The following is a 15,300-nucleotide window of genomic DNA, read 5'->3' as shown; positions in this document are numbered from 1 at the left end:
GTCCTGGGTTAGGGTGTTGAAGAGAGATGCAGAATAGCTAAGCATGACTCCTGACCCTGCCCAGAAGCTCCCTCAGATGCCCTCATGTAAGTCACTTCCTTCACCCTTTTTCGACAGCAAGAAACTGGGAGAAAGCAAGTCCTCGTCCCACACCTGGCTGCTCAGTTAGTGCCTACCACTAAAACTGCTATAAAACCACAGGCAAAAATTTCTCTACCATAATTACCAGAATCTTAGAGTAGATCTGGATAATGGAGAAAAGGAAAAAAAGTGGCATGGAATACAAGGGAAAAAATCTTACAAATAATATCTTACTTCTCACTACACTCAGAGGAACTTCTAAGCACTTCCGTCCTTCACAGATATTAAAGATTTACAGAAGTGGGAGAACAAAATCCAGTCTAGAGGCTTCCAGTAGGAGCTGTGCTCAGGCTACAATCCAGCAAATTCACAATCCCATTTGACTTTCATCCAGATGCAAGCAACAGGAGAAAGGATTACAGAAAGAACAGAAAATAGCTTCTTGGTTAAAAGACAACGGAGATTCTAGCTTCATAGGGACAACCAAAGTCAGATGCTCTACTTACACAGAGGTGCCCTGTCATCTGAAGCAAGATTCATGGTGAGCTTAGGGATGGTGTAGTTTGGAGACAGGATTGCTTTTCCTCGGCTGCCAAGTAAAGACAGAACTGCCAAACATATGGGGAAACTGCTGCTAGCACAATTAATGGCTTCATCTGAGACATCAAAACCTGCTCAGAGCAGTCTTCAAAGTCAGGCAGGAGACAAACTCTTTCTCCAAAGACAAAGAGGTGCACCACCAGAACCAAAATACTAAATAGCCAGTCTCAGAAACAGGAAAGATGAAACAGTTTTGTTAAGTCATTTTTTAAGCCATCCAATCCCAGGGACAGAGTGTAAAGAGATCAAGGAGCAGTGTGGCACTGCACAGTGTTCAGCGATCAAGGATGCGCAGACAGGCAGCCACCAGAGAGCACCTGATATTCACAGTCTCAACAACACAAAGTCATTGTTGTGTTTGTGTTCTCAGGCAAGGGTGGAGTACACGTTCACACAGGAGGGGCCACCAGCAGTAAAGCTCCTTGAAATACCCAGGGCCTGGTCAGCAATGGCAGTGATTCTTAGGAAAAGAGGCAGTTCTTAGTATGGGGCAAAGCAAAAAATATCACCACAAACAAAGCTATAATTAAACCAGAAGCACACCCAAGCAGACTTGGTCACTCAGCCTCCTCTACACTCCATTTAGGCAAATAAAGAATTGTTCCAGGAAAACTACAAACACTCAGACAAGTCTGACCCATAAAAACTCAATTGCGTATGAGTTAACGTCAATACAAAACAGCTTTTTTTCATTTACTGTAAATCTCAGTGTTTAAAGCTGGGTTCTCTAGCTGTAGATTAGAAAAACAGATTTGAACTTCAGACTTTAAGGGAGGCAAAGGTTCTCATTCACCTTCTGTCGTGAGCAATTTTGTCTCCTAACTAAGCAATTGGCAATCAGCTTCAAGAATGACCTCTTCAGCTGCTCACTGCCCAGTCTTTTCTACACCTTTCCCTGGAGGAGAAACCAGGAAAAATCTGCAGTAAACTGAAGCACAACAATACCCAGCAGAATTTAAACACAGCACAGTTTTAAAGTGCACCAGTTTATGCACGTGTCTTGAACCCAGATACATGCCTTTGCACTTGAGGGCTGAAATTTGGGGCTTTCATTTAGGTGTGACCCAGGCTCAAACTAAGTCCATCTTTAGCTCCATGAGGGTTGCTAATATACCTCTACAGCAGTGCTCCCAGTATCATCACAGATCTTCTCAGATGTTAGTGGTTTTCTTTCATGGTTTGGTGTTTTAGCTTGTTTGTTTTCTGAACTGTCTAGGACTGGCAATAAAGATGACTTCTGGAAGACACTGTAAAGCAGAGATGGCCAGCCTTCCTAACCCAGCTGTATACTGAAATGCTCACGCAGCCAAGAACCACAAGTCACATACCACAGATCTGCAGAGCTAAACAGAGACTAGGAAAACTTTACAGGCAGGTGATGACCCGTTACTCTTAAGTATCACTGTGGGACAACGCTGGATTTGTCACACAGCCTGCTCTCAGTGACCCGCTGCCATCAACCTCAACCACCCGCTATTTGGACTACTTTAGATCTAAGGCTCCGAGCCAACTCAATGCTGGTCATGAAACAAAATCATGACTTCAATAGCTCACAGTCCACATGTGGTTCTGGCACCATGAGCTGGCTCTCTTCGGCAATGACTTTCAGGTTTCTGTGGTTTTGGGCTTTTTGTTTTTTTAAAGGCATGATTTTATTTCCTCACATTTATTAGCATTGAGATCTACTGTACAGTGCTTGTTTCCTCTGCATTCTCCCTGGTGCAATTTCTGGAACCACCTTCATTGCTCCCATTTCTGTCCATGTTTGAAACTAGTTACAACCAGCCATGGTCAAACCACACCCCATATGACTGCAGACCATGGAATACACAACAGCATCAAGCCCTCTTGCTAAATATAATAATAATATTTTTAATTTTGTAATATGGTTGCTGGTTGATTGTTTGTCTGAAAATCCCTATCCACAAGAGACATTGAAGTAGTGCTAAAAGGTGGGCTAGTTCCAAAAACATTAGGTGATGTTTGTGCGGAAGACTTCTGGACAATGTAACTCTGTTGATAGACGCAATTCCTGACCAAAAGAGCAATGCCAGCAGCAGCTCCTAATGTGAGGACATGGCACCTTTACCAGTTTTGTGGACTGAAGAAAGGTATGATGTCTTAACGCCACTCCAACAAGCCTATACTCTGCCCCACCAGCTGAGTAGTTCTCCTGAGGTCAGTAATGATCTCTTAATGTAGGAGCTACCCTAAGGATTAACTAACTAAGATCATGTTCAGTTTGGGCTTACAGGACTCTGGCTCCACTTTCGCAAAGAATGTGAGAAGGCAGGGGGGAAGAGATTGGGAAGGACAAGTGTAATGAGTCAGTCTTTGGAAACCAAGCTAAGAATTTGAGTCTAGTTACTTCATTTACAGGCTAGTTCTAAAGCCATTGCCAGCAAGCACTCATGGTTTCAAACCGGAGCAGACAAACTTGGGAGCCTGCCACTGCTGAATGTCCCCAAGTCACCTTAATACAACAGCTAAGCTCACTCCCTTATGCTCACTCACAAATGCTTCCCCTGCCCTTGCTGAAAATACTGGTCTCCAGCTCAGGAGCCCTCTCAACTTCTTCCTTCACCTTTCTGGAGAGGCCAGACCAAAGACCTCTCCCTCCCCAGTGCTACTGATCATCCATCTGGGTCTATCCATCAAGAAGCAAAACTCGTGGGAAGTCATTACCCTCCACAAGCTTGAAGCCCTCTCCTGTTTGTGCACAAACACAGCCACTGGACAGTTCTTCTTCCTAGCCCGTATGAAACCCTTTCGGATCTCACCTGAACGTCTCCACCGGTTCCTCTTCTATCTCTGCTACGCAACTTGGCCTTCAATCGCTACCCAGTTCTTCCAGCCTTCCTCACTCCATAGCTCTGTCAGACCTGACCCTTCTCCTATCCAGTTCTGCACATATACTATCCTCTGAGCCGGTCCACTCAGCAGCTGATATTGAACCACTCACATGTGGAATAGGTGTTTTGAGGCAAGAAGCAAAGCTGTTTCACAGTGACAAAAGGTGTTAGAGTGGTGAAGAGGTTGAGTCATGAAGGAACATTTGTTCAGCAAGTAGCAAGAGTCACCCAGCAAGCAGAAACGTCAAACACAGTTCTAATGATTTGGGTAAGCAACCACACTGGACATGAATTGCTTTATTGGAGCTTGGACAGCCACTATGTCTTTTTATCTGCCTTATGAGGAGCCAGCTATGACTGAAACTCTCACCAGCACAGATAGGGTGGAGGCACATACTTCAATGAAGTTACCCATTTGCTAACGTAATCCATCACAAAACTCAAGTATACAAGGAAGAAGGGAAGTTTTATGTAACAGTGTTTGGCCAGAGCATGATAAGCATAGAAAGAGGGTAAGGTGCAAGAGACATCCCTTTGCTTACAGTCAGTGTAAGGTGATAAGGTGTAGAGAACGGTTTAAATTGTTTCATTAGATGGCTATGGCACTGCAGCTGGGTCACAGTGCTCTGGAGCCAATCAGCTCTTCTGTCACGTCGTAAGTATTGGCTCCACAGACCTGGGCTGTCTCAAGTTCCCCTTCACGTATCTTCTCAGGCTCATACAATATAATTCTATTAATGGGATTAATTTTCTGTCAGAGCCTTTAACTTGCACCTAGCTCTGGGTCAGTCAGGACAATTGAGATCAAGGTGAGAGTCTCTGGTTTGTTTTAAGCAGGTCAAAGTAAAGAGTTGCAGCACCCTCCTCTGGTTTTGGAGAAGGAATGGGAAACTACCTACACAACAGGTATCTGCTGGGAAACTATATAGCTTAAGAAACAAATGTGGTTCCTACAAAGAACTGTTGCTGAAAGAAGAAAATTTGACTTAGCACTTTGATTTTTGCTTTTAAACACACATCTCATATTTTTTATTCCAGAAGCTCAGTGTAGGAGGAGTATGGTTTTGACACTGATGTCATAAAAAAGGCCAAATGTCTCTTAATGCAGAAGTTCCTAAACACAAATCTCAAAGTGAAACAGGAGGTTACCTGTCAATTCAAATCGATTCTTTGTCTGGAATTGCAAGACAAACCCTCATCTCTTTTTAACCCTAGGCAATGTCTTCTCTCATATCCCACCAACAGAAATTAAGACTCCCCAGCACTGACCACAGTGGGTTGAAAAGCGTCCCCAGCATCCTCTTCTCCCCATATCTGTAGTTACCTTCAAGGAACACACAAGCTTCTCACAGCAGCTCATATCCACATGGGAGCAGATTCCAGTCCCTTTTTCCTAACTAGCACAGGCGACAGACTTTGGTCTAAAGGACTTAGTATGAAGGTAGACTACATGTCAGATGACCTTACAGTCAAAGCCTGCCCTTGCTACCAGAAATGGTCAATACTAGAAGCAAGACTGTACCAGTGGTGTGGTCTCTGAAGCAACCTGCTGGAGTGGAGCAAAATGGCTTTTAAAACAGGTAAATTGCGAGATCTCAAGGGGAAAAAAAAAAAAAAATCCATCTACATACAGAGGTTTTTCAAGAAACACAGAGCATCTCAGAGTAAGGAGGAAGACTAATTGCTTGTGAGCTTAAGTAAATGAGATGACGATGCTCCTGAGAAGGTGTCTGGCAGATGCAAAGCTCTGACAAGAGAAACAGGAAAGCAGTGAACCATTCAGCTGTCAGGAGATGGATCATCTTTTACCACAAATAACCTCAAAGACCATCTAGAAAAAGGTGCTGTTGCCACTGTGGCAAGCCAACGTCACTAAGGAGTGACCTCTTCTTCCCCCAGCTCCTTCTCCACTCTGCCCCACTGCACAGCTCCTGACAACTTCATCCCTGTTTTGTTCCTCCAAGTCTGTCTAACCTCATGCTCTCCAGGGGGTATTCTGCAAAGACACACCCCACCTTGTCCTTTTGAGGGATGAAAGACAAGATGCAGAAGATACATGAGAACTGGTGGTCTGTCAAGGAAACAGGTCAGTACTATATCAAGACAGAGTAGGAGACAACTCCTTGTGATACTGAGCAGGAGAAAGCCTAACACAACGTAGTCTATCTGCAAAGGCAGTAAGTCTTACTCTGCACAGGAAAACTCAAACTGCTCTAGTTACATTTTTTAAAACTCAAAGTATTCTGTAAAGAATTGGCTAACTTTTGCCCTATCTAGACAAAAAAAAAAAAAGAGCAGACACTGCCTCATGTATACTAAAGTATTTGGCCATCAACTGCTTTTCATAATAGAAAAACTTTTACTCTGAAACAGGAATGGATTTAATGTTTCATAGGAAGATTCATCTCCATCTCACCCTTGATGTGCCCCATATCACCTTCTGAGCTCTGCTGTATTTGGATGGATAAACAGTGAAGATGGTCACAAGCCTGAAGAATCTTTCTATCGCTGACACAGCACAGTGCCAGCTTATGTAGCAGGAAACATCTGGCTCCCCAGATGTAGGCTGCAGCATTTGGCTGATCTTCCTAAGGAGGCTGCATGGGTCTATCAACCAGCAACACAGACCCAGCAGTCAGATGAACCTGAGGTCAGAGCCCAAAGCAGACGAGCACTCTGCTTTGTACAAATGTTGAGAGAAATGCAGCTGGAGCAGCACCTGAGCAAGCTTCATGCTCAGTGTACAAAAGCTTGAATTGCTAGGGCAGCGTCCTGAAGCACGAGAGGATCTCGGTAACACAGGGCAGACAACTTTCAGCTTGTTTCTAGACTAATATCCTTGTTTACAATCTGGCAGAAAATAAGTGTAGTAATTTTTAGGATAATGTGTGCCTGGAGAAGTCTCATCCCTACAGGACCCACATGCAGAAGGTGCTGCAAAGTGGCAGCCAAACTCCAACCATGGATGTGTCTGCACAAATTCTGTCAAAGGGAGAAAAAACCCTAGAGAAACGTGCAGTGCTTGTTTATCCAGGAGTAAAAGTTAGCCTGAGCTCAGTTACAGAGGACCTTGCTGTACTGAACCTAGCAATTCGTCACATTCGGGACTGAGCAGATCCACATTGCCCAGCCAGCCATTGAGAGCAATGTCAGGCTCTGCCCAGACCACTGAGGAGCCCTTGGAAGCTTGCTAACTCATCCCCTGGCAATGCCCTCCAGCAGTGGTTGGAGACTTGCAATGTTAAGATTACTCCAATCTGTTTAATTCATCTGGCTTTTTAAGCTGGAAGTAGGAGGCTATGGTTTAAATTGTCTGAGATCAAGCCAACGCCTGACCACAGGGAATGGTGCACGCTATAACGCTGCTTTAAGTCAACAGTTACATCAATGGCACTTCATTATTTTATATCAGTTGACAATCTAGTATATAAATGTGAAAAAATATCCTTTCCCTCTTTTTCCCATCCTGCTGCCCTCCCAGAAAGGCACAAGTATGGGATTCAATTTCTCCCATGAATCGCTCCCAGGAAATGCGCCCTCCTTCAGTACAGTAAAACCCCTACCTTGGTTGAGGTAGGTCAGAGTTTCTTCGTGCAGTTTCACAGCAGGTGACGTGGCTGTGCAGAGGACGTACTGAAAGGGAGGCAGTTTGGCATCATTCTCAGGAGACAGCTGCGGTTCTTCCTGCTTGAAGATTGGTAGTGCAAGGACATCTCTGTAACATACAGTTTACGCACATTTAGGTACAAAGACTTTACGGAATATCCTCACCTTGAGCTGCATTTGATTCTCATGCACTGAGATAATGGTCTCTGGAGAAATGCCAAATTATGACAGCTAAAAATGAAAGAATTGTGCCTGTATAATGTAACAAGGTAACTTCTGCCTCTAGGATGTCAGCATTAGACACAAAAGAACACAGCATTAGTGAAACAGAATATTTCTGACAATTAATTTACTATTCTAGAACATAAATTACATTTACTTTTCAGTTAAGCAGTCTTCCTGATGAGGAAAAAAATTATCAAAAATAGATTCTTCATCCTTGTGGAAACACACTGGTTTAACAGATCTTGGGTTCACAGATTAAAGCCTTTCAGAAAAAAAAAGCAAGAAAGGGCACTTTATTTTGACAGCTGAATGTCAGATTAGCAAAATGTCTACAAGTAGTAGCCGAGAGTGTGCAGCAGACACAACTCTAGTGTAAAAAAAGATATATTCAGGTGAATGATGGCATGAACTGCTGGATTAATTGGCTCATAACATCTCCTTGCACTCCAATAAACCTGGTCACTAACTATTAAGACAGTATGGGGCTACCTTCATAACTGCAGAGGTGCTCAGGGACAGTTTCACTAGGACCTGTGCACAATCCCAGTTCTGTCTCCTTTACAAGATGTGCATGCTGACCTGCCTGCTGATTTACAGTGAGACCTATCCCAATCCACACTAATCCCCAAGCAGAATGGGTGTTAACAAGGCTGAGAGCACAACAGAATGATTAGTACAAAATGAGACGTCAGGAATAAGCATCCTTATCTTATGTCTGATACTGAAGAACCACATTAGCCTTTCCCACTTCACTAACATTTCTGATCATTGTCTCCACGTACTTAAGACATAATTCTCTGTCCAAATTAGGAGGATTATGTTGAACACCGGGACAGTTCAGAATAAGAAGTGATTATTTTTTTCCTCCTCCATTTCCTCCAGATGCGTAAAGACTTGACGTTCTCATTATAGAGTCTACAGTTCTGCTCCTTTCAGTAATTCCATACATAAAAAGCTTTAAGAAAAACTGTTCAGGAACATGCCAGTGTGTACAGGCATGCCCCCATGGAATGAGCATTAAGAATTTTTTCCTTGCCTGTTCAGTTAATGATCCACCCTGCGTTCATTCACAGCGCCCACAACCTTGAAGGCCATTGAGGTCATTTGTGAAATGGTGCAGTAGTTTATAGCAAACTACTAAATTACCTGATTCAAATACAGGTACTCCTATTTATGGTAAAACCAAGCCAGAGAGCAAACTATGCCATTTCGGCTACAGATGGGAGGAAAGAAACACCTAGTTCTGCCCCCATTCTCTCTTCCAACCCCAACTCCCTCCATATTATCACCAACTTGTAGGCATACAGCCCCAGCTGCTTACTGGCGTTATTGACATAATCACAGCTCCTGCAGCCACAGAGACCATTATTTCCTTAGTGGTGATGATTTACTACAGTAATGAAATGACAGAAATGCCTACAGTAGATTTCTGAAATAGATAACATTGCTCCACACACACGCAGGATCTGATACTGTTCCACAGTCATCTCACTCGCCCCAGATGCCAACATTTGCTCTTAACGCATGCATCTGCATAATGCTATTGGAATGTGCGTTGCTTTACAAAGAACAACAGATCAAAAATTCTGAAGCCTGAAAGATTTTGCAGATGTGCAAAAAAAACAGCACAAAATCTGGCCCAGGTTTAAGAGTTAGGTGTGAGAAATTTGTACACCTATTCAGTGGAAACAGCTGAGAAATTTAAGCAAGGGGAAGTCAAGATTCAAATATTTCACATCAGGCTCTTAACACCACTACACTTGCTGGAACAGCTGTCTGATTGCTGAAGACTGTAAGCATGGAGGAATTCATGATTTGGTTTCTGGAAAGCTTCACCGTATTAAAGCAATGATGAAGCCACACGAGCTAACCACACTTCTGTTCCTATAGGATTTGAACTAATGGCCAGTAGTATCCATGGCTTTGGATGGAGCTCTTCTAAAATATTTCACAGATGAAGGCTTACGAGAATTTCTAAGCTATAAGTATGTAAGATATCATGATATTTGCTCAACTCTCTTCATTCAAGAGTTGTAAATCATGTTTTGGAAAAAGTAGGCTATTGCAACATTTCCCATCCTTAAAAAAAAAAAAAAAAAATTAGAAACCCTTAAAATCCTCCCAGATTTCATCTTTAGGCTAAAGCCTTACAGTTCTGGTCTTAACCAAGGGCTAGTCAGCTTACCTAGAAAGAGAAAAAATTATTTGAAACAGTTCAATTCAGCCATACAGGGTTTCCATTAAAAAAAAAAATATTATTCAGTAATATTGTCTTGCTATAACTATAAATACCGCTGAGGTACGGCAGAATTTACACAGAGGTCTCAGAAATGCACAAAGCCTTTGATCTCTGCAAAGTATAATTGATAAAAACTTTTCCTACTACTACTTCAAGCATTGTACTATTTCAGTTTCCCATGCAAAGTTGCTACAAGTGGATACGGAAAGCCTGCAGAAAGGCACAGCTCTGCAGAAAAATGCCCTCTAGAAATGCATGCCTTGACAGATTCCCATGGCGAGTGAATTGGCCAGAATTAGAGGCCCCCACAAAAAAACAAGGGTATATTCAACTGACATTTCCTGAAACACCTGAGGCCATTCCTGCCATATGACTGGTTTTAGGGCTTTTAGTCCCAGATCAAACACACCACAGTCATAGTGGCAGATATTAAAGCTGAAGTTTGTTGCTAAAACACTGACAGGTTACCTTCACACTAGCAGTCTTCCTGCCAGATCAGCCATCCTTTATCCCCCCTAGACAACATCAGGCCAGCAATAATGCATTTTCTGGCCAATTAAAAGGAATCGGGATTTTGGGCTCAAGCCTGACTCAAACTTGATGGTCTTGTAGGACTTGTGCCACAAATCCATGAAGTTAATGAAGTAGCCTGGGTACCATAAATTCTCTCTAACACAGAGAGTACACAGAAGTACCGATGCTGATGCTCCTCTACTGCTACTGTTCTCACTGTCTTAAACCAATCAGGTCTGCAAGCACAAAGCGAGAATGAACAAGACGTTTGCCAGATACATGTTGTTAAAACAGACTTACTGGGACGGAGTGAGGAGGTGTGTGATGAAGTGCTAAAGCTGCCAGAAAGCAAGAATCTCACAGTACTGTACCATTTAATAAATGAAAACTATTATTTAGTAAAAACATCCTTTGCAAATACACTGATAGGAATCAGGAATAGTTAAGACTGCGGGTTTCCTTGAAAGGGAAGTATTATCTGCATCCAAAGTGCTTCGCCAGGCAAACTCGATATTCTCTCAACAGTGGTTATTTGGGGGTACATTTGGAAAGAAAGGCTCTTGGGCCACAGCCAGGTTCTCCACTGCGGCAATTCAGCAAAATCACACTTTAGCAGAGCAGCAGCAGTTGACACCAGCTGAGAGCTCAGCTTTACATATATTCCGAAAAGGAATAATTCATAAGCACCCAGCAGAAAAGAAACTCCCAAAGTTGTCTGCTTTGCTGTCTTTTAGAGAGAGGAAATATGGTTTTGTGCTACACATGTTACAGACTATTGTTTAGCAGCCCTTGTACTTAAATTAGGGACTTTTAATTAAACCCAACTGTGTGGAGGCAGGAAAAAGCTGGTTTAGACAAGTTCAGAAAGTGAAATTCTGAGCTTTTTACCCATCGTCCCAAAAAGAAGAGAAAAGAAATCCCATCCTGAGAAAACTGAACGCCCTCTTCTTTTGCCAAGAGACGTTTTCCACATACTTTTGACAGCGCTTTGCAACCGTCGCACCTTTTCCGTTTGAACCGCACTACCTGAGCCCTCCAGAAGCGGGAAGCCGGCAAAAGCAATAAAGCCAAAGTGCAGAGAGCCGTCTAATTAGGCGCTAAAAAAGTGAAGGGGGGGATAGAAAAGAGCGTACACGTCTCAGGAAGCGTTAGCAGCGCTGATGCCGGGGGATGCGCGGGGTCCCACCGCCGGGCATCCCACCCTGGGGGGCTCTCGGGATGGAGAGCAGCCATCCGGGGGGGCTCCCGGGGCCGGGAGGGGACTCACCGCAGGTAGCTGCCGGTCGAGTGCTGGTTGTAGTGCTCCGGCTGCGTGTGCCAAAACAGCATCTTGGGGGCGAAAGGCGGGGAGGGATGCGGGGATGGAGGGGGCCCGCCGCGGTCCTTGGGGCTGGGGGAGCCCGGGCAGCAGCAGGGAGCCAGCCGGGCCGCCCACCCCGAGGCGCGCCGGGCACGGCTGCGGCAGACTGGAGCCGCGGCTCCGCCGGCTCCCGGTGCTTTTACGGCTCAGCCCCGGCGGCCGCGGGTTGGTCGCACCGGGGAAGTACAGAGCCTGCCGAGCCCTCCCCCGCCCCGCCCCGCCCCTCCTCGCCGCCCGCCCCGGGCACGAAAAGGATGGGGCAGTCCCGGGGAGGAGGGACGGGACCCCCGAGGGCAGGGAGGGGGCTGGGCACGGGGGCAGCGGGTGATGGGGGGGTGGGGAGAGCGGGGGTGTGCGCGGCAATGCCTGCCCTGGGGGGAGCAGGGCGTACAGGGCAATCCCTGCCCTGGGGGGAACAGGGGGTACAGGGCAATGCCTGCCCTGGGGGGAGCAGGGGGTACAGGGCAATGCCTGCCCTGGGGGAGCAGGGGGTACAGGGCAATGCCTGCCCTGGGGGGAGTAGGGGGTACAGGGCAATCCCTGTCCTGGGGGGGAACAGGGGGTACAGGGCAATGCCTGCCCGAGGGAAAGCAGGGGATAGAGGGCAATGCCTGCCTTGCCGAAAACAGGGGCAACAGATCAATCCCTGTCCTGGGGAGAGCGGAGCCGGGGTGGGGGGTGGACAGGGCAATCCCAGTCTTGGGAGAGGGCGGGATAAAGGGTATAATCCCTGTCCTGGGGAAGCAGAGGATTTGCCCGTGTTCTTGAAAAGCCACCCTGCTCAGGTAGGCTGTGAGGTGTCCGGGCAGCGGGGAGGCCGAGTATGAAATCACTGCTCAGGAGCCTCTGAAGTCCCTGGTTTCTTAAGCGAAGGACAACTGCGTGTTTTACCTCCGAGCTGTCTGTCTCTTACGCTGGCCTGTGCTTCATGTGAACTTTATGTCAGGGGCGTACGTTCCAGCTGAAAAAGTGAGAGACAAAGTAATTTGCCGGTGGACATACAGGAACAAACAGATAGTATTAGGGACTAAACTCTCCCTGACCCATCCAAAGCCTTTCTGTCTTTCCTAATCCAACTTTCCTACTCCCTAAGGAGAGATATCTGTTTCTTTACCATTTCCCGTTGCAGATCCTGATCCTCACCTAGGATCTGTCCACACCCATCATTTTACTAAGCCCCAGCTCTCAGGACATCTTCCTGTCACATTAATCCTTCTCATGATTGATAGTTTGGAAAGGGGGAACAAAGAGGTAGAGGAGGTTCCCTGTTTGGTCATTTCCTATTGTCTGTCCACCAGCAGAAATGGAACCAGACCTTTAATTACTCAGGGTCATTAAAAATTTTCCAGTCAGTTTTGCAGGAGGCTTCCTGTGCACACAGCTGTCACATTTCAGCCAAGAAAAGTGCCGTTTACTCAGGATAGCCGTTGCCATGTATTATGATGTACTGCCGTATTTTACAGCTGAGACAGCAGTATTTCACTGTCAGGTGGAACTTTTATTATCCTGCCATGATTACAGAATATCGATATTGTCACAGCATCTATAGATCATCATTAGGTTGAGCCCAAGAGAGTCAGATGCAGTAGAACTATAGGCATTGGCAGTTCAAATGCTGATGTGTCATGATGTGAAAAACTAAGTAACCTGAAGGGTAACTAAGCAGCTTCACAGAGGTGCTGTGAGTCTTCAGGTTTGTAAGATGCGTTATTTATATCTACTTATCTCTTAGTTTCAGCCTAGCTCACACAACATCTGAGCAGCAGGAGCTCAGACCTTGATTGAGCAAAGTCTATACATAGCTCTTGGACAGAGAAACAAGACAAAGTTTGCTGAGGTGTCCAAGGACTTCTCTGAACCATAAATATCCTTCCACAGTTTAAGCAGTTTGCTGCACCAACCAGAGAACAACGTAGTCCAATGGGAGAGTAAATGACCACACTATACAAAACAAAGGATCCCATCAAATCTGGCATGTCAATATTTTCTTTACTGTCTTTCTAGCAAGTAAATATGTTGGAGGAAAAATGACTTTAATCCTACTCGTTTGCTCTCTGGCCTGTTGCTGAATGTAGAAAATAAAGTGAGATTTGCGAAATAATTTTATAGAAACTCCACCAGCAGTTCTGTCTTCTGAATTTCCTGTGCCTCCCATCTCCTTCCTAGCCAAATCTGATAAAAAAAAAAAAAAAAAAGACATCTTTGGTTTTTTCCTACCTCTCCTGAAAGTAATCTCAGCCCTCTTCTGTTCTAACTCCTGCTCTTCCCCCAGCATGGAAGTTTGCATGACAGCATTAAATGCCTTCTCCTGATCTTCAAAATCCACCACATCATACAGACCAAGTCCTCATCCACTCCCCTCTGGGGCTCTCTTGATCACCCAGCGTTTGTCCTTCCCCTTTCCCTAACACAGCCTTCTTCAGTGAAGAAATCTTCTCCACTGCAGCTTTCTCACCCAAACCTCCCTTTGCTCTCCTACTCCATCCCAGATGAAAGTAATTTCTTTCCCTCTGCTGTGCTGATTGCTCTTCATCTCTCTTTTTAGATGCTTGTTCATTTGGCCACAGTAAAATCTTTGCTCATATGATCAAAAGGGATTGAATGACTATTTAGTTTGATGGATTTTCTACTTGAGTTAATGCTATGAAGGGACCTTGGGATATTTTTTGTGTGAAAAAATATTTTAAAAATAAGTATATTTTCCTGTGGACATTTGTGCTTGGGCACAAAAGTACCATGCCAGTGAGTTCAAGATGGCATCAAGAGGAAGAACATTTTTAAGTATGTAAATCCTCTAGATTAAAAAAAAAAAAAAAAGAAAAAAACATCACACAAGAAAAAAAAAACTCACAAAACCTTCAAGCATTAATATGTGCACTTTCAGTTTAAGATATTATTGCCTCAAAAGTTTCTTCTTCGCTGGTCATTACAATCCCTTTAGCTAAGCACTAAGTGGAAAACGGGTGCCCTTCAACTGCTTTGCTGGAGAGTCAAGAGGTTTGCATCAACTTCTCAGTGCTCAGAGCCAACCTAATAGACTTTGCACTGAAGTGGCTGAGATACATTCATGTTTTCTATGCCCTTTTTCTCCTAAAAAAAAAGGTGTTTCCATTAGCCAAGAAGGTAACGGGATGTGAGCATGGGAGTCCTATAACACCACAGAGATGGCTGAGTAAAAAAATTCAGACTGATAAAGTAATTAAGCACTTAAGTCCCACAAAATTCAAAGGAAACTACATATCTTTATACCTTTATAACTTCCACTACAAACATCTGAATTGCCTCTGAAAGGTCTAACAATAACTTCTACATCAGATAAGCAATTTTGTGTCCATGAAGCCCAAAGTAAACTTAGGTGAAGGATGAAGGTAGAATACTGTACTGAAGAGCTTCCAAAAGCTACCATCTGCTTATTGTGGCATTAGACAAGGTTATTCAGGGATTACTCCAGGTCTCCCCTGATGCACGTGCCATAGAGTTACAGCCCGTCTGGATGAACTGCAGGGATCTGAAATGAGTTGTAGAGACTGACATGGCCAAGCAAGCACTGAATATGCTTTTAAGAAAAAAAGTCAGCATGGTGTCTCTTGTGTTGCTTCTGTGTATTTTAGCTCATGGGTTTCCAGCCTCTGACTTGGGGATCCTTGTGGGGAGCTATATTTAAAGAGGCCCTGCAAGATAAACAAGAAAAGTGGCCATACTGTGACTGGTTAATTTGCTCTACATTTCCTGGAAAATACTGAAGGCACCGGAAAGGACTGAAAACTCAAGGTCTTAATCAACTGCAGTGTTCTGAATGAAGAAAGGAATCACAGAATCACAGA

At 44.5% G+C, this 15,300-nt stretch overlaps 1 protein-coding gene across 1 annotated transcript in view; it reads right to left on the bottom strand.

Moving 5' to 3' along the window:
- Positions 1–11,639, bottom strand: part of TFCP2L1 (transcription factor CP2 like 1) — a 37,170-nt gene extending 25,531 nt beyond the window's left edge. Inside the window, exons 1-2 of the mRNA XM_054070273.1 lie at positions 11,384–11,639; positions 7,097–7,248 (exon numbers count right to left, since the gene is read on the bottom strand). Of these exons, the coding sequence (XP_053926248.1) occupies positions 7,097–7,248; positions 11,384–11,445 (214 nt within the window). The 5' untranslated portion in view covers positions 11,446–11,639. The remainder of the gene's footprint in view (positions 1–7,096; positions 7,249–11,383) is intronic.
- Between the last annotated feature and the right edge of the window lie 3,661 nt (positions 11,640–15,300).

The sequence above is a fragment of the Cuculus canorus genome, chromosome 6 (genome assembly GCF_017976375.1).
Source record: "Cuculus canorus isolate bCucCan1 chromosome 6, bCucCan1.pri, whole genome shotgun sequence".
In the NCBI taxonomy this organism is placed as follows: Eukaryota; Metazoa; Chordata; class Aves; order Cuculiformes; family Cuculidae; genus Cuculus; species Cuculus canorus.
This window is presented reverse-complemented; position numbering and strand designations above follow the sequence as displayed.